We start from the raw sequence: 19311 nt of genomic DNA, 5'->3' as shown, positions 1-19311 counted from the left end.
TGGGTCTGTCAGTTTTGAGGCTCAATGGACAGATGTTTAAAAGTGGCAGCCTCAGATTTCTGGTATTTGTTCTATTTGGCTGTTGCTCAGCACATTTTTGACATTTATACCTTACTGGGGATCAAATATATAAGTTATTTATTAGTGGGGGGGGTCATTTAGAAATATGTAAATACTATTAGTTGGTATGTAGTAATTACATCAGATAAAAGCCATTGGTTTATATCAGTTTCTTAAGCAGGATTCCTCCAAATGTTGCTAGGCGTTCTTTGAATTAAAAGCAATTTGGACCTCTCAGGTCAACTGACATCAATGACCTTTTTGGCTATCTGCAAGCATGAAATTCTTCTCAATAGCTATTATTTTTATTAATAATAAACAGCTTTATATATTATAACACTTTATCAAACATGTAAAATAGATAAACAGCCCTCAAAACCCTCAAATGTACTGTGCCCTATGGTAACTTAGTGTTAATGAATAAGAACATAAAATATTACTACTTAAGTTCTTACTTTTGATGGGTAAAATGTTCAGCTACTACCACAATAAAACTAAAAAATGATGTCTCTGAAGAAAGTCAATGACGAGAGGATCATTTACATTCGTAAGCAGCAAACGAGGAATGTAGAAGTTTTCAGTCTTAGTTTTATATTGCATAGTTTGTTGCATTTGTTTTTACTATGCTAATACACAAGTGCCAGCATGGTCTAACTCTAAAAAGGAACTTTACCTTCTTAAATGGTATTTAGAATTTGGCTATTATTCTATTGTCAGAGGTACTATGTCACACAAGATATGAAGTGTGCATGTCCAAAAATTTACATTAAAGGCATGATGCTTAAACCTGCCACCTATAGAGGTTAACAAAATAAATATACATACTACATACCCTTCATCCAGGATCCAAGCCTTTTCAAATGTACTTGCTGCATTGGGGTCTAAATCAATATTCCAATGCAAATAAATACAGACTAGATCTAATAACCAATATAGGACACTTCCAAAAAAATGATATTATCAGTTGGGAGTGATATGGACAGCTACTTGTCCTGCCATTTGCCTGGGGGTGAATAGGTGTTGGCCACATTGACTTAAAGTGTAAACTTCTTACACCCATATCGGTTGGGATGATCAATGGAGGAAGGTTATGGCAATAAATCTAATATATTCCCAAAATAAATTAGTAACTGGCTCCTCCCTGGTAGGAAGTTTTTATTGTAGGCCCCGTTTTGGGAGAAATACATGGGATGAAATGGCTGGTCTACTGGCCACTTGGCCTGGTTGCTTTTCCGATTCTACTGGCACCAATATTTTCTGACTCTCAGTGTGAGGATCAGGAAATTGGAAGTGAAGACAATAGTCCTTTGCTGTATATTTGTTCCAGGTCATTGACTTTTACCATATTAGTTTAGATCCCAAATTACTAGCTGTAATTAGCAAACCTCATTCCCAGAAGTTCATGCTAAAAAGTATAAAGGAAAAGCACATTGCACTTTATGACCTCATGGAGGGTTGAATGCTGGAATTCCCCAACTAGAGCCAAAGGCTCCAAAAAATACCAGGGCTTTGGTTGTTGTTCCGGATTCTAAACAATGTACAGTTTTCCAGAAACCTAACAGAATACAAAGCCCCTGAAATTGTACTGAGAGCTTGATAAAAGGAGAAAAAAAAAAAAATCTATGACTCACTGCTTCCAGGTAAAAATATTACATAATGCTACAAAAAAAAAAAAAATTCCCCACAGTCAAGAAAATTTATCCTAAAAACAAAAACGTGCAAAATCAAAGGTCCATATTCTGCAAAGACCCCCTCCGATATTCTCAAACTGTAGTGTCATGCCACAAAAAAAGATGAGTGAATGCACTCAACTTTCTGATTATACATAGGATCATACATGGACATCATACAAATGTCCACACGTTTTCCAATGTAAGACTCACGCATAACAATTTAGATGATCTTTGTTACCATCCTATGTGCAAATTGAAGTCTTGAAAAATTTAACTGCTGCACATTTTAAAAAGATACAAAACTGCCATAGACTTAAAAGAAAAATGCTAGGATAGAGAAACAAATATGGGAATATCAGCACCAGGGTGCCTAATATGCACATGTTTATTCCAGGTGAGTTTATTAAAAACTAATAGGCAATGATAGGAACTGACCTCCCTTGGAATGACCGTCTACTAGAATGTTCTCTATTGGCTAGGGTTGGCTTTAAAGCCCCAATTGCAAATGATTTTATAATATTTTTAACATCTGCTAATGAACAAAGTGTTGTGGTTGAATGTCTATAGGCCAGTATTCCACTTTTGCAATACAGGGAACTGTAGCATCCTATGCCATAAGCCTAAGATTGCCTAGCTGTCAACTCTAAAGCTCCGATACTTTACAACATTGAGAGAGAAGTCTCCTCAATCGGTGTAAAAATAATGGAGACCGCAAACCCTGGAGATCGCACAGCTAGGGAAGCCAACGACTCAACCCCACGTGGAACGTATTATGAGTATTTTATTTCAATTGATTGAATCATTTAGGATGGAAAATTAATACTGGGCCAACGTTAAAATTTTGCGCCTTACAGTTCCATGGCACACAAGCTGTTGTAAACACTTATTTGCTCCCAGTCTAGTGTCACAACTCATAAGCAATCCATGGAGGGAAGCTGTAAAAACCAAGTAAAAACATTTTTGTATTTTCACCATCTTTTCTCCAATGACTGAAATTTATTGTCCAAAATTAGATGGTCTGATTTCCAAACCAAGTCTTCACAGATGCAATCTATAGATTGGGTTCTAGGAGGGAGCAATTAAGAATTTGGGACAACCTTTGTGCACACGTGCTGTGTAATGGAAAAAAACAGAGGAATGGCATAAGAAGTCGAGAAAAGCAAATTGATTACCTTGGCAGTATATGTAAATAAATGGCAGCAGGTAAATATTCATGATAAAGGCAGGATTCCTAAAGATACATTGATATTTGTTAGAAAGTGCTACACAATTTCATGGTCCCAACAAAACCTAGCTTTCTTTTAGGTATATGGCAAACTTGGAAGTTAAAATGTATAGACTTGAGTTAAAGAACTTATGTTTTGGTGCATTGGTATAAAAACTGATATTTTATTCCTGCCAAAGTTGCATTTTTAAACATTCATCATATTATATACATGGGACTTAAAAACATCAAGAGGATTTTAAAAAGGATCAACTTTACACTACATACAAGGGATCACTTGAGCTGGGGTATCTAACAATTTAAGGCTGATCCACATACAGCATTGAAACCTTGTTAAAGATGCAGCATTAATCATCTTCATCCTCATCGTCATAATAACGATTTCTCTTAATTTGTTCTTCTACACTTAATTCTTCCACATCTTCCCCTTCCCAGTAGCCGATGTCTTGAGACTTTCGGTTCTGTGTTGGAGATATATCCTTGGTCATTACCAGATCTTCTGTGCTCGAATGCTTAGAAGGGGAGGATTCCTCAGGAGAAAGTTGCTGCTCGGAAACCTCAGCCTCAGAAATGTCCCCATTTTCTAAGAAGCTCTGCTCATTTGATCTGGTTGGAGATTCTTCCCTATCCTCAGATTCATTTGATAACTGGTTTTCATTGGCACCTAGCTTGCCTTGTGGGGACTGTGTTTCCACATCTACAGGTTTATTTTCTGCAGTTTCATCATCAGAGTCATCCCTTAGATTAAGGGAGTTGCGCTTTTTCAGTACGGGAGATCGGGGCTGTTTTGTGGTGACTACTGGCTTTGCCACACTAAGTGTGAATGGACGGCTTCGTTCTTTTAGAGAAGAGCTTCTTCTTAGTTTCCTTAAATCAGAGTCTTCCTCAGTTTCAGGTTTCACAAAGTCTTCGCTTGGTGGCCATTTAGGTTTAAAAACCTTAATGTTTTCCTCTTGGGAAGCACTTGAATTGGATTCAGCGGGAGGTGGCCAAGCAATTTTCAGCTTCTTTGTTTCTACCTGTTTTTCCCTTTCAAACGCAGCATTAGAGGTTTTGGCTTCCATGGATGCTGCCAGAACTCCAACCTTTGCAATGGGAGCATCTTCAACAACGGGGCTGCTGGGTTCTTTATTGGCACCTGCTTCTTCTCCAACGTTCTCTTCGTTTTCAGTGGCCTCTTTCTTGCCTTCCCATAGCTCTTTATGGGGTTTGTGTCCAAAACCTTCATCATAGTTCCCCTTCGCTTTGAACAGTTGGTTGAAGTGAGGCTTGCAATAAGCATTTCCATGAAGAGAGGCATAGTTCCCAAGACTGTGAAGAGTAAAAGAAAAAAAACAGAATAAAGTCAATTCAGAGGTTTTTATTAGCTAAACTTAAATCGGTATTTAACAAAGCATAGACAAAAGCATGCAATCATTAAAACAAAGTGCTAAAAACTTTAAAAAAAATGCATGCATGCATCCTTCAGGAGTATTTCTTGTGACTCAAAATAGGCTTTCCAGCTGCTGTGAGGGCATAACATACACTCTGGCCTCGTCAACTAAAACCAGACAAAAGCATGGAAAATCCAGCTTTGTACATCCTTGCACTATATTTCCTGTCCATTTGCTTGCAATGTGCCTTTAAACATGTTAGAAATTGAGTAGTTAATTTCTCAGAATAGCCAACAACCATCTAGCACATTAGGCCAAATCTACAAAGACTGTTTCCCCAGTATTTAAACACCCATGTTTGAAGTCTATTCCAACGGGCCATCTACCCATGAGCATTTGAGTGTTTCCTTAATGGGTTACAAAGAACATAGTCTGCAGTGTTTGGACAGTGTTAACACACATACAAATGCCCATAAGTATACACATATGCTTGATTTTTGGCGATTTATGTGCATTTTCAGATCTTTGTGGGCCTATTTGGGAATTTCATTTTCTCCTATTCTACCTCTTCTCTGCAACATAATGTGGTTAAAAAAACCTTTATAACCTATATGGACAATTTAGGTTTAAGCTGTTAAAAAAAATACTTTGCCTTATAGTCTTCCCCTGTTGTGGGGAGCGCCAAGCCAAATTGTTTGCTTTGACCAAGGTCCTCTGCCTCTCACCTCCCTACAGAACCTTTTTATGTAGCAGTGTATAGGGAGCAAAAGCGAATGCTAAAGATTGTCAATAGGGTGACAGTTTTAGGTTAGCTTGGGCATCCGGGATTGCAGCATACAGCCAAACTTTGTGCTTACCCAAGTAAGGCTTTTACAGATAAACATACATAAAATGATTGGAAATGCACTGATTGCATATTGAAATAGTCTAGTAACAGAATCTCTAATCCTAGCTGGCTGCATACATTAAGGGCACAAGTTTTTACACACTTCTCATTATGCGCCTACATTTTCATAGCCAATGTGAACTATCCAATCCTCCATTCTCCCTTCTAATTGATAGGCAAAGAAGGATGAAAGTGTTTCCTATAGTGCATTACCTGTAAGAGAATAATTACATCACTTCCTGGTAGCATCCCAAGCAGAATATAAATGAAACCAAATGCAAGCTGGATCATAGTGCCAATGCCGATATGTGCATGCATCATGTTTAATTTAACTTTGTTCTGCTTTACAGCCTTGTCAGCACTTCTTTTACAAGTAATACGCTACGTAACTAAAGTTACTCAGCAAGCTCTGCCCCTAGCATTACATGACTGTTATGAGCAACCATATATAAGAATAAGTGATGCATCAACCATTTTCAACATAATAAAAGCCTTCTACTAACTGGTGAATTTTAAACACGCAAACATTGCAAGTGACTATGGTGCAACGGTCAAGTGATACAACAGGCATGCTGTGCTTTGTGGTTTTAAGCTCTTGGTCTGTTACCCAGCATCCTCTGGAAACCATCTAAGATGCAGCTGTGCACCATCTTTAGTGATGGAGAGGAAGGAAATGCTCCATCACATAATACCACAATAGCTGTTGAGGAAATCATGACAATTCTGAACAGTGCATTGTACTTGCAGTCAATTTATATAGGGAAAAAAGTTAACATATATTTAAATAAGCAATCATAATTGATTATCCGGTGTTCTCCCCAACCCCTTTTAGCTGGGTGCACCACCTTGCATATTTCAGTAACCACCAGGCAGTTTTTGGGTGGTTACTGAAAAAAATCAGGTCACAATACAGGGTCTATCACCTGACTACATCTTTCTCTCACCCAGCTTCAAAAGAATATTCTAGGGGGAAATAATGTTATCTATTGCCACTTTATAACACATGGTATAATCTACCTGTAAAATCTGCTTCAGAATATTTATTGCTACGCGATGCCCTCCATAACTAGGATACATTTAGCACTTACATAGGTCCTTACAAAAAAAATGGTTAGAAAATCTAATGGGAATTGTAAGATCACCGTGTTAGAGGGAATCAACCCAGAGATGGGGTTAGTGGCACAATAAAATGATTTCACAGAGATGAGAATTTCCCTGTCCAATCAAAACCATACAGAACCCATTTTGACTTTGATATTTCCTAGTGGCATGTTCATGTGTATTTTGGAATGATAGCACAAAAAAAAAAAAAATGTAGTGACATCTGACATCCTTTTTTCATTATTCTGTCACCACCTTTGAGGTCCCAGAACTTTATACAAACATCTGTGGTGTCTGAACGGGATGGAAAGTCTGCAACTGTGGCACATCGTGTGACACATTGTATTTGGCATCTCCATTGTATAATATACACAACACATAGTGATTTGATTTATTCATGTATCCAATATTCAGGGGTTGGCCATCATAAATAACTACAGTGGTTCTTTGGTATAAGTCCGCTTTGGAAAAAGGCCAACTTGGTATAGGTCCTGTTTGGACACGAAAAATTTTGCTTGGTATACAACCTTTGTGCTAGAACTTGTTTGGGTCAAAATGAGTCATAACACCACACACTACCCTTATTTACCTCTCTCGAGACAAAGCCACGTCTGGCCACAAGCGTCAGTACACCAGTTGCTACCATTCAGTGAACAACCCGCGCTTTAACTCTCTGTGAATTACATAACATCTCCTCCTCCCTTCTCAGCACCATCCTAATAGGCACTCGACTCTTCTCAGCAAGGTAAAATAGGGTTAAATTTTCATTTATTTAATCTAATTGCTTTTGTGTTTATGTATTTTAGTATTAAGCAGTCTTTAAATTATTTTATACAACCCCATCAATGTATAATATGCCAATAGCAATAGGATTTTTTTTTGCATGGGAATGGATTAATCATTTTCCTTTTATTTCTTATGGGAAAAATTAACTGCTTAACCCATACCATACACTACATTTCCTTCTCATCCACTGTCAACATAGTGTACAGGTCTAAACCTCACCTCAAAACCCCAAAGGGGACATAGTAGTCTTTTAATTTTAGGTTCCTTTTACAAAGAAGTTAGAAAATGCACATCATTTTTAGGCAGAAAAAAGAAATACATTTACAGGATATTCTGCAAAGTGACTCCTAACACTGGCATTTAGTTTCATGTATTTTGAGTGGTGGTAAACCAGTTTTCTTATTTTAAAGGAATCCCTAAGCACAAGAGGAACCCTGGTTCAGAAACACTGACTTAGATTATTAGTATAATACAATTATAATATAAATAATATAATTATTAGTATTAAAATAAATTGCTCTTCTTATTTGACAATCTGCAGTAAAGAAATTAGAACTGGCATGGTTCATCTTAATTCTAACATGTCAATAGACTACTTAATAGCAACAAATAGCTTGAACTAGCCCATGTTCCAGGTAAATAATAAATACAAATCGAACATACATGATATTGGCATTGATATGGGAAGCTTGCTGATGGCAATTTCTAAAACGAGATTAGTCATATGACCAGCATGGAGGAAGTATGGGGCCTTCCGCAGAAATTACTAGCGATCCCCGGATTTGACTAGCTTCAGTATGTTTCCATTACAGCCCCTAATAAACATGCTGTAAATTATTATTAGTAGAAAACTGTCAGAACTAATCACCACTAGGTTTGTTCCAGGTTAAATATCAGCAAGGCATCTAGGAAAATAGCATTTTGTAAAGAAGTCAGCAACAGCCGCTTATGTTATCTCTCACGACAGATTCCTTTAATGCACACATTTAGGGAATGTATTTATTATATGCAGTTTCATTCAGAGGTCCAGTACCTGAGCTTGGTGGAGCAGTGGTGACAGCGGAAGCAGCTGTTATGATACACTTGTTGGTTGGCAAAGAGCCGCTCCATGGGGTAAACGGTCTTCTGACATCCAAAACAGACCTCTCGGGCTGGCAGCTGAAATTTCTGTTCAAAAGACAAAACCTTTAGGAAAAAAATCTATACCAACGTGTAAAGCTTTAAAAGCATGCAACAATCTATGCAAATTAAACAAATGGAGTGGGAGAAGCTACTGGAAGAAAAAGGAATGGAGAAAAAGGATAGCAGAAATAAGATAGTAAAGGCTTAAAATGGAAAGAAGAATCCAACATTATGATTCTGTTGGTTTTTGGAACAAGCAAGTGGACCAAAAAAAAAAAAAAAAATACAACATATCTCTATGTGAAAGATGTACACACTGAGCATAGTTTCAGGCGTATGTAATGGAGATCTATACGGGATACTGAATGTCTGGCCTCAATATGACACTGATGCCAGGCTATGGCATTAGTGAAAAACATAATACCTATCTACCAATCCAGTTAGTCAGGGATAAACTTGTTAGCAGTTGCAAATCACCACTGAAACCAATCTTTAGCTCAACAACCATTGCCGGCATCTTCCAACCTCATGGCAAGAGTCAAATACTGAGCAGGTACAGCCTTCAGCCTTAATACTCACATGCAACTATATAGATGTCTTTTTAAAAGTAAATGTCCAAGTTAAATGACATATTCAGGCAACCTTATAACCAATTGGTATGGACAGTTTCCTTAGTCTTGTTGGTGACCATTCTGCATAAAGACCACTATATGTTCTATGCCTATCTACCCCCATACATGTCAAGCATGGACCTTCCTCAAAGACCACGACCATGATGTCAAAGAGTTTGCATCTCAAGAACCTTAAATAATTTAAGGAACACAGGCAAGGTACCATTTTCCAGTACCAGCAATGGATAGCTCTATCTCTCCCCTGGATGTACTTGTGCAAATGACTAAACACAATGGTAAAGACTGTAATATACAAAAAAAATAAACTGGTACTACAGCCTCTATATATAGAAGTCATCTGACCAGATGCATAAAATTCATTACCGACAGTCTAAAGTCACCAAAATCCTAATGCTCCAATTACATTTCATAGTGCTACAATTACATTTTCTTGAGGCTTCAAAGGCTGACTGTCCCCTCACCCGCCCACCCCTTCTTACAGACTTTATAATGGGCATCATCACAGAAATATGGAGGTGGTAGGTGTCCTTTCTTCTGGTAAACTACAAATTACACCCGTCTCTGTATGAATATTAGGAGAACTGATGTATTTTTGGAGAGTATAAAAAACTGTGCGTTACTTCCAAATCATTTACAGAATGGTCTTTATATGGCCAGCTCTTTTAAAACACATTCTGAGCTATGAAACAAACCCACAGCCCCTTTTGAAGAACCATATTTTTGACAGTCATATATTCCAAGCCTGATATCCACTGACCTACTAACGTGATCCCTACAACACATGCCATTATACCAATGCACCGCCTGGGAAAGCAGCATGCAGTGAACAAAGCATTCTCATATGACATCTTAATTAATTATAGACTAAACCTAATTGGATTGTACGGGTGAATGCAATATTGCCGCATTTAGAGAAGTCACGTACAGAGAGGGCTGTACAAGCTGCAGCTCAAGAGGTTGAGAAGTCCTGAGGGTGGAGGTTGCAGAGGTCAGACTACAAGGGGAGAGAAGGACAGGAACGAATAGAAGGAATCAGAAGGCAGAAGCTGGAAGAGAGAAATAAAGAGTAGTCAAAAAGTATGATTTCACGAAACAAGCCTACAACTTTCAGAATTTAAAAATTGCTTATTTTGAATGTGTGCATGTGGTGAAAGCTTGGGGCGCCTCTAGAGAACTTCATTCATACTAGAACTCAACTGGTTAACTACTTTTTTTAAATACTAATTCATTTTCATATTTTTGGAAATGTATATTATATCATGTGTAAATATCCTGATTAAAAAGGGAGGTCTTTATGTATGTAATTTGTAGATCTCAAATAGCTCCTGTTGAAGTGGACTTCAACACTGCGAAATGTGTCAAGCAAAAATGGGAGTATATTAACCAAATTCATCATTGTCACTCTTAAATGATTTTATTTGTATCAGAATGAGAAATAAAAACTTGTATTTTTACTATAATTGAATTGGTATTTATAAACTAAGTAGTTAACATAAAGTGCCTAAAAGGTCACAAATTTTCTCAGTCTCTACAAATAAATATGACTTATAAAAGCCAGCCACTAGTCTGTACTTCAAAACTGGAATTTGGGTTCAACAAATATGGTTCTAATTCAAGGTGTACATGCGATGTGTATTCTTGCCTAAATCCTAGTATTCTGCATTTCTTCAAGACCTATTTAGAGCATCGAAACTTTGCTTTTCAGTATTTAAGACCATTTCTGCTCTCCTAGGGAAAGGTGACCGATCTTTAAGCTGCCCAATCATTTTCTGCTGGCAGGCTATAGTATGAGGACCTGCTAATTCCAACCCACAAGTGCAACACAAGGTTAATATCACTTATTTTACAGGATGCTTTCAGGGTGTGCAAAGGAATTCGAAAGTGGATTTATATATTTCATGCTGCTACATACTAAATAACTATACATCAAGTAGTCCTATAGAACTATGCTGATAGCATTTGTCATAAAACATACAAATAATTTTTTCTTTAAACACCAACACTCAAAAGATTTTTAGTCTTCATCAACCCACTTCACTATACTGACCATAAGTATTACTTTTACCAAGCTACACTTCCAAAATCTGCATCACTTTACGGCATCTAATTTTTTCCACTGGCCAGATCTGTCCAACTACAGCATGGGGTAGTTAAGTCAGTGCATTGCATAAAAAAATAAAACTTCATTAACAGGTTTTGTTGTAGACACTTCTTTGGGTTCAGTTTTATGGCTTGCCGGATCCCATTAACCAAAGTAGTCAACATCCAAACATTAAACTGAAGGCAAGAAGTTTTCCAGCCAAACTGTTGGCACAAGTCACGTTTGGCTGCACAGAATTACAATTCCTTTGGTGGGAAAAAAAAAATCCCAAAACTGTATTCCAATTGGATATGCATGCAATTTATCCAACTAACACTCATGTAATTGCTATATAGTGCCTTTTGTACTGCAGTAGTGGTCAGGAAAGCTTTAACATACATTAGAGATTCTAGTTCATCTGTAACACCAAACAAAGGTTTTTTTTTTGGTTAACCAACCATATAACGGGACTTTATAGGCCAAATAAGTCTATATATTTTGAACTTTATTGGAGAAATTTAAACTTCCTTTTATTACAAATCACATTCTAAAATATATGACAAACACAAACATTTGTAGCACCAACATAGATCTCCTTCTGGAAGCTATCTATAAAAACCAGGTATTCCAACTTTCTACATGTTTCACGAAATCTTAGTCTTCCTCAGGAAAAGAAGATGTATAAATTGGGTGCAGGTTGTCAGCTAAGTCTTTCTCTAAGATTGTTAGTTAGGATACGGCAGAATCAAGGCAAGACAGACTCCATGGTGCAGCACATAACATGTTTGCCCAGGACAGAAGAGATACTCACCTAAGGTATCTCAGGGCAGACATTTGTGGCATATACTACAAGAAGTTGATGTAATCCATCCTTTGAGAAATGGGCTATACTGAATGAATTTTTTCTGCTGCACCATGACGTCGCTGCCTTGCCTCTTGCCTTGTTCCTGCCATATCCTAAACAATCTATGGGAGAAAGACCTATAAAGTCTAATTATCTGGTTGGTTAACAAAAAAAATAAAACCTGTTTGTGTAGTCCTAATTTTGGGATGTGGCCCGGTTGATTACAATTCTAAAGAGGTCTAACTATATTACACATTATCTGAAACACCAAATAAAGCTTTAGAATGCCACCAAGAACCATTTTTAACAAATCACATTTCTTAAATTTACCTTTGTAACTTTAGAAGGGGTGGTCTCCAGCTGGTTTAATGCTCTTGATTGTGGATTGTAACCAGGAGAGGTGCTTGGTCTCTGAAGGTCTTCCTCCAATTTACCTACATTATCAGAAACATTTATTATACTTTCATCATTTTTTCAGATCTTTGACATGTGTTACATTGCAGTCTTTCCTGCAAAATGCAGTGCTCAAATAAAACCCACAAAAAACAAAAGGAAGAACATAAACTCATGTCGATCCTGGCCAGGAATCAAACCTGGAACCCTAGTGCAAGGCTAGAGTGCTCTACACAACTGAACCACCCTAATTCAAGGTTTCTATTCTAAAATTGCTCCACCATACCCACTGCTACAGAAGTTAGTAAGGCCTTATCTAAAGATTAATGTTCTGTTTAGGAATGTGTTAATACTTGGATGTCCATAACCTGGTAAAGGATCACTTTAAAGCTACCTTTAGACATAGAATGCCTATTGTTCAAGTGGATTGTTCAGCAATCACATTAACAATCAATGGTGTGTCAAAGGTACAGTTAAGCAGTGGAAGATTTGTCTCCTCTATAACTGTACACCAACAGGGCCACCTACAGTGTTTCCCACTGTTTGATTGACATATTTGGTACACATGTGGTGAGGGTTTGCGTCTTTTCATGACTAGCATTCTTTGATGGAGACTTTCTAACAAAAGGAAATCTAAGCTTCTATAGAATCCTGAGGGGCTCAGTAATTGTGATTATGCTGTGGCATGCCCCTACCTAGCTCCATGCATTAAAAAAACTGTACTCAGCATAGTAGATCTACTAGTATACAACAGTACTATTCTATTGCCAAATTCAAAAAGCTTGTTGAATGGCTGACGTCAACAGAACCAAGTATGCAGATCAGTAAGGCAAAGTAAAAGCTCTTAATCAGCATATTTGTTCCAGGTCAGTCACTTAAAGTAGTCAAACCATTGGGATAATTCCTGCTGACCATTCCCAATGGCTTAGATTGTAAGCTCTTTTGGGCAGGGTCCCCTCTCCTGTGTCATCGTTTGTATCTATGTGTCGTTTGCAACTCCTATTGTAAAGTACTGTGTAATGTTGACATTTTATAAAGATTGTTAGTTTATTGTTGCAAGAGCTAAAGAATGGCCATAAAGTAAACATTGCCATTTCCAAAGTATTCAAACACAATGAAGTCTTAGTAATCAGCCATTTTAATCTTCATTCTTGCAATGCTGTCCTGTACACCCAAAATACAAGTAATGTATAAAAAATGAAAATCCTGGTGTTAAGCAAAACTAAAGGTAGACAGCCATTTAGTGTCATGAAAACACTTTACCACATTCCCATACATTTGGAACAGATAACATGACATTAACACAAAGTATCCAGTATAGAGAAAAATGTACCATTGCTCTCGGACACTCTTCTTGGAGGAGTAATGGGTGTACTCTCAGTCAGCGGCCTCTGTAAAAGAATAGGCATGGGGTTAATTTATTTGTTAAGACCTACAAAAAAAATACAAAAAGGTATTCAATCCCCCAGCCTACATTACCTTTTCACTGTCGAAAGAGGAATTGGAGAGGACAGGACTTGGTGGGACATTCTCCTTCTGCTCTGACTTTTGGTTTATCACATCATTCCAAATCGCTTTAACATCATTCTATAAAAACACAGAAAAGGGTAACACACGATGCTGCATTTTTTCCAATACACCAGTAAACACTTACAGCTGTCTTTTGCCGTTTGCACTTTGTTTCCCACTGGAGCCCCTGAGCAATACAGTGCTTTGCCTTTACCCAATGTTTTGCAGATAATAAAAGAGAATTGTGACTTATAAAGCAAAAGATTCCTTTGAATCCTGGCCCCCCAAGATTTATATACCAATTTATTTAACGTCCCCTGAGTAAGGAAAATACCGGGTACTTCTGGGTATATAGGGACATTTATTTACACCCATTCTCCTTATGTAATGGCCCCGAAGCTTGGCTACTGATCTGCACTATGACAGAGGAGACGAGTTTACACACGGCTGTCTTTTCTCACAGGTTAAACCGAGAGCAGGGGGAGCATGGAAAGGAAGGCTTATAGGTTGCTAGAAAGAAAGCATTAACACAAACCCTGCAAATTAACATTTTCAAGAGTAAATGCATGCACAGTGCCTGGCCACAGCATCCAGAATTGCTATTTCACTTAAACAGAAGTTGGTGAGCTAATTCTTTACTATTACAAAATACTGGGAAGTGACATTGTATTGGGTATCTCCGAGTGGCACTGGATTCAATTTGCAAGTAAAAAATTCAATAGTAAGACACTTAAATAGAAAAAAAAAATCTACCTAGATTACCCTATGTACCAATACTGTTGCTAGTAAACCTTACAGACAGATGATCCCAAATCGTGTTGTGGTTTCTGGCTGCTGTCTGGTAAGGAGGGGTTATAAATATTACAAACAATGGATTACCATTAAATGTGTTTTTTTGCAATTAAAAATACATTGAAAAGATTTGCATGATTTCCCAATGGGAATAAAGAGTTTATTTTCTGTAAGTCCTGCTTTAACTTCCAGTTGGAACAATGTCATCAACTGGAGGCACAATACTGCTAAAAAACAAACAAAAGTAGGCCACAGGGGAAAAGAGGGCAAGCATGTCTTGCTCCAATAATTCCTAGTAGCTCAGGACCAGGAGTTTTCTGGTGAAAATTGCCTTCAATAATGGTAATTGGGATTATCTGTCATCACAGTGACAAATACTGCAAAAACCCTGGCTTCATACCATACCAAAGATGACCTTTCCACTGTAGACACACAATAATTGTGCTTTATAAACTGCTAAGAAAATAGATCACATAGCAAGAAATTCTCTTCTAGTGCAGCTTTTCTCAACATTTTACGTGTCTAAGAGAACCCCTACTATAATTACTATATGAATAGTACATTATCATGGTGGTCGGTTGAATTCCTCTTACATTTCTGGCCATTGGGAAGAATGTCATTGTTACAGATAGCACAAAAAATTATTTATGTCAGTTAAATTGAACTGAGAGGCTCAAACTGCTCATTGTAAAAGGAACAACTTCTGGAGGAACCCTGGTAGGAAAACACAGCATAGGCAATAGCTTGTTGCTGCGGCAAAGCATTACAGGATTAGCAGTTTCATAGTTTGATTTGCACATGCACCATGGCCATAAACCTACCATCCTTGAAAACCTTGCATGGCCTGCAGAAAAGCAAATAAACTGTGCAATTTGTTACCATTTTAAAAACACTCATAATGTGCAGCTGGGATCCACGGTTCACTGCCTATCAAGTTATAGCCTACTTTATTATACATTTTTATATTACCTTTTATTTGCCACCAAAGAGGGCAAAAGACCAAAGGTATTTTCTGTGAAGTCACGTGTGCCCCTGCATGCTCCACATTTTACTCACACAAAGAAGTGAATATGGTGTTCCAATATATGATCGGTGAAACTCAAACAGGACATGACCTACACATGTGCTAAAAGTTTGGACAGCCACACTGAACCTTCACCAGCATTGTATAAGCAGCTGTGTTTATGGCTGATGGAAGCAGTTGATTAGAGAAGACAGAGCTGGAAGAAGAAATACTTGTTTGTCAGCTTAACAGTTCATTAATCACAGACTTTACAATTCCCAAGGCAAAAAATACATAGGAAGTCACTATGACCAACATCCTGTCCAAGCCAAGATCTGTGACTGGTAATGTCTGAGTACAATGAAGCAACAATATTCCAGCATTGGAAGTTCCCATCTAAAAGGATATTACTGATTTGTATTAAAACAAAGCAAAGCCCGTTTTTTACTGCTACCACCAATGTACTGTCATTTACAATAGGGCTTATAAATCTGTTGTGAGTAGAAAGGGTTAATAAGCAACAACGCTAATTAGAACCATTTACAATGCTAAAGCTGGAGACAACATCCTGCTAAAACTAAACCGATTTAGCAGAATAATTTCCCTTTCAGATTTCCTGAAATTAATGCAGAAAATAGATGGGAGAGAGTGAGTCATAGCGAGTGGCCCTTGCTTAGCACAGGAAGACCACACGACATAACAGAAACCCTGACATTTGTATGCAGAACTGTGCACCACAATGACCCGACGGTGCAGGAGAATCTACACATATGGACAAGGAACTGTTGCCTAAAATCACATCATAAATGTACTCCTGGATAACAGAAAAAAAAGGTCTACTTAACGGCTTCTGGGCTGTATAAAGTGATATTGAGACTTCCGCAAAGTTTTCTGTATTCTATGAAACACTGAAATCCAAGATTATGGTTGAATTTAGATTAGCTGTATTTTTCCAGCATATTCACTGACCTGCAGGTGCCAGTGCTGCAGAGTACCAACAGTAAAACACTAGGTGCCCAAGAGCAGTAACCAAGCTTGGGTTTGCAAGTGGCTGGACAAGCCTAGTAGAGTAACAGTCTAAATCTAAAGAGACGGCAGGGGTGGCAAAATGGACCCTGAACATGCAAACTACACAACAACGCCGCCTCCTGCTACCTGTCAAAAGACAATGGACAGATCCATTTAGTCTAACCATTTCACAAGAGACTGACTGGTAAAACTGATTAAAATGTCTAGCAAAAAACACAAAATTCAAACAAATTTTTTTTATCCAATCATGTTGATTAGATATGGTTTTACCTTTGGAACTTTACATTTTCAAAGACCTATTATACAGCTGTATGCCTAGCCACAAAGCCCTGACCTCTCATGACTTTTCTGTTACCAGATTAAGTTCAGACTATTGTTTACCAGCTGCTTCCTGTGACTACACGTCCTGTTTCTTCTCATGTAGATGCTTGGCTTGTACCTAAATGCTGAGAAATGTAGTCCGGCATCCATTGTGCTTACTACTTTAGCTATCAAACAGTCAGCCCTGATCAACTCCCCCACTAGATGAATTTAGAGATGAAAAAAGGGGATGAATACACAAATAAAAAGCTATATCTACTTTTCTGGGCTAGAATTACAGATGACAAAACTTAAAATTTAAATTCATCTTTGACCCACCATCTCAGAAAGTAGATAGTGACCGTTGGGTAATGTTTGAACAAAGAAGGCACCATTCTACTATAAAGGACAAGCAAATGTTTAGCTTTAGTGACCATTATAAAATAAATGTAGGTACAACACAGTCCTAAGTTAGAATGATTCTTTAGGGGAAGCACTGTATATAAATGTCACCAAAAGCATTATTCATGGAGAAGCCATTGAGTTTGAGAAGCCATCAGAAAGTTGTCTTGTGTCAGTTTTAATGCAAAGCTTGTCATTTTCATCACAGCCTGCTGCATATATTCTGCTTGAGTCAAATACCATGTTAAATAGTATAAGGTAAAGCTGGATTTTATTAGTGTATTAAAGCTGGAACTCCACAGAGCCTTCTGTACAGCGTGCTTCAGATCATATCTTTAGCTTTGTGTTCCCAGGGACGGCTCAGCCTGTAAAGTCAAGTCTAAACAAACAGCCAGCGCACAAGGGAATAAGTGCCTCTCTCATTCCATAAATAGTTTCGATCATTCCATCCTTTATCAGGTAGTGTAAGGTTTCTGGTTCAGAAGTTCTCTTTTCACACAGCTAAAGAATTTATACGAAACTATGCATATCTGGGTGATATCTTTGAATCGCCAGGTGGGGTTGGTCTCTGGACTCCCCTTTGTACAAAGGAAACATTCCAAGAAATACTGCTAATGTCCTTCTGAAGACTCAGAGATTGGTATCCACTAGATTAAACACATCAAGTCAATGGTCTGGGAAAAGAATGCAGGACAGGAGTTCTGACTTCATTGGTTGCATACCTGTTCCAGATCAATAAAGCCAGAGACAGCTAGGCAACCAGCATTCTAAAAAGGTCAACACTTATCCCACATGAGGCATTTCTCTCATCACAAAGCCACTTTCAAAAATAACAGCCATCAAGGTGTAGTCATACATAAATCTTACATTTTCACCCCTTTGATCTGGTAAATATACAATTAAAAGTGTTTTCTTTGATATGTAAGAAAATCAAAGCTGTCTGGAGGTACCCATCTTAGTTGTCATTTTGAGACTACAAAATGGCTAGTCTCTATGTTGCGAAGGAGAATAGGGCTGGGGAGTGGTTTGGGTAGTTTAATGAAAGCCAAATGGGCAGAACTGACACCACTCAGTCCACAAAAATGTGTTTGCAGCCCACAAGAGGACTTGGGAGCCAAATGCATTTCTGGCAGATATACAGGCATTTTCAGTACTTGCAGGGTTTTTACATGGGGAAAATAAGCAAAGTTGTATTTTTTTCCCCTGGCATACAAATGTATCTAAACCCAAAAACATAAAATTACAGTTTTGTGGTCCTAGGAGGTTGCAGCCTTAATTTAAACTGGTGACTGTCAGAAACACTTATTTTTCTAGCGTGAAACCCCCTATGAGCCATACTGCAGGAGCAGTGATGTCACCATATCACAGGTAGTACTAGAGCATACAACCACATAATATTGGGGGGGTGATCTGTAGTTCAATTGGCTGACCTGGGTTGAGCTAATACAGGATACCAGGCAACATATGATTACAGGAATGTGTTTTTTTTTTTACCTATCAAAATTATATGATTTCAATGGAATATTTAAGAGAATGTCCCATATTGAGCCAATTTTATGAGTAGGAAAACTGGTCAGGACAAATGTTGAAAAGGTTGATAGACGGAGGATCTAGCACATGGATTACAAATGAACCTCCCAAACAGGTAGCAACTGTCAATGTGAGACAGAGGAGCCAGCCAATAACCAAGAATAAAGTGGATGTAAAATTGTTAACCTTGTTTTCCCAATATCAGAATTTTCCATCACCACCATATATTGGCCCAATAGGCATTTATCTCATTATAGCTTCAAAGTTCTAGCAAGACCAAACGTACCGTAGGAGATACAGGCTTAGCCTGCTTGGTCAGAGCTGCTTGATACTTGGCCATCCTTTCCTTTAAAGAAGAGGTCTCCAGAACATGAGAAATTTCCAGGTTTTTCTGAGAGGCGAGTTTAGTGGGGCTGCTTTCAGAGGAAATGCCTGAAAATAACAAAATAACAGATCATCATGATTACTGCTTGGAAGAAAAGTAGATTGTTAACGATACGGCTGTAAAGTCAACAATAATTCCAGGAATATTGCATACCTTGTTCTGTCAGACATGTGAAATCCCTAACAT

The 19311-nt window shown here is 37.9% G+C and overlaps 1 protein-coding gene across 3 annotated transcripts in view; it reads right to left on the bottom strand.

The window, feature by feature from the left end:
• Nucleotides 1-754: 754 nt before the first annotated feature.
• Nucleotides 755-19311, bottom strand: part of LIMA1 (LIM domain and actin binding 1) — a 49353-nt gene continuing 30796 nt past the window's right edge. For all 3 annotated transcript variants that reach the window (XM_072403153.1, XM_072403156.1, XM_072403154.1), the window contains 6 exons: nucleotides 19027-19172; nucleotides 13655-13762; nucleotides 13509-13566; nucleotides 12113-12216; nucleotides 8138-8271; nucleotides 755-4269 (listed from right to left, as the gene is read on the bottom strand). In XM_072403153.1, coding sequence (XP_072259254.1) covers nucleotides 3306-4269; nucleotides 8138-8271; nucleotides 12113-12216; nucleotides 13509-13566; nucleotides 13655-13762; nucleotides 19027-19172 — 1514 coding nt within the window. In that variant the 3' untranslated portion in view covers nucleotides 755-3305. The remainder of the gene's footprint in view (nucleotides 4270-8137; nucleotides 8272-12112; nucleotides 12217-13508; nucleotides 13567-13654; nucleotides 13763-19026; nucleotides 19173-19311) is intronic.

The sequence above is a fragment of the Pyxicephalus adspersus genome, chromosome 1 (genome assembly GCF_032062135.1).
Source record: "Pyxicephalus adspersus chromosome 1, UCB_Pads_2.0, whole genome shotgun sequence".
Lineage (NCBI taxonomy): Eukaryota > Metazoa > Chordata > Amphibia > Anura > Pyxicephalidae > Pyxicephalus > Pyxicephalus adspersus.
This window is presented reverse-complemented; position numbering and strand designations above follow the sequence as displayed.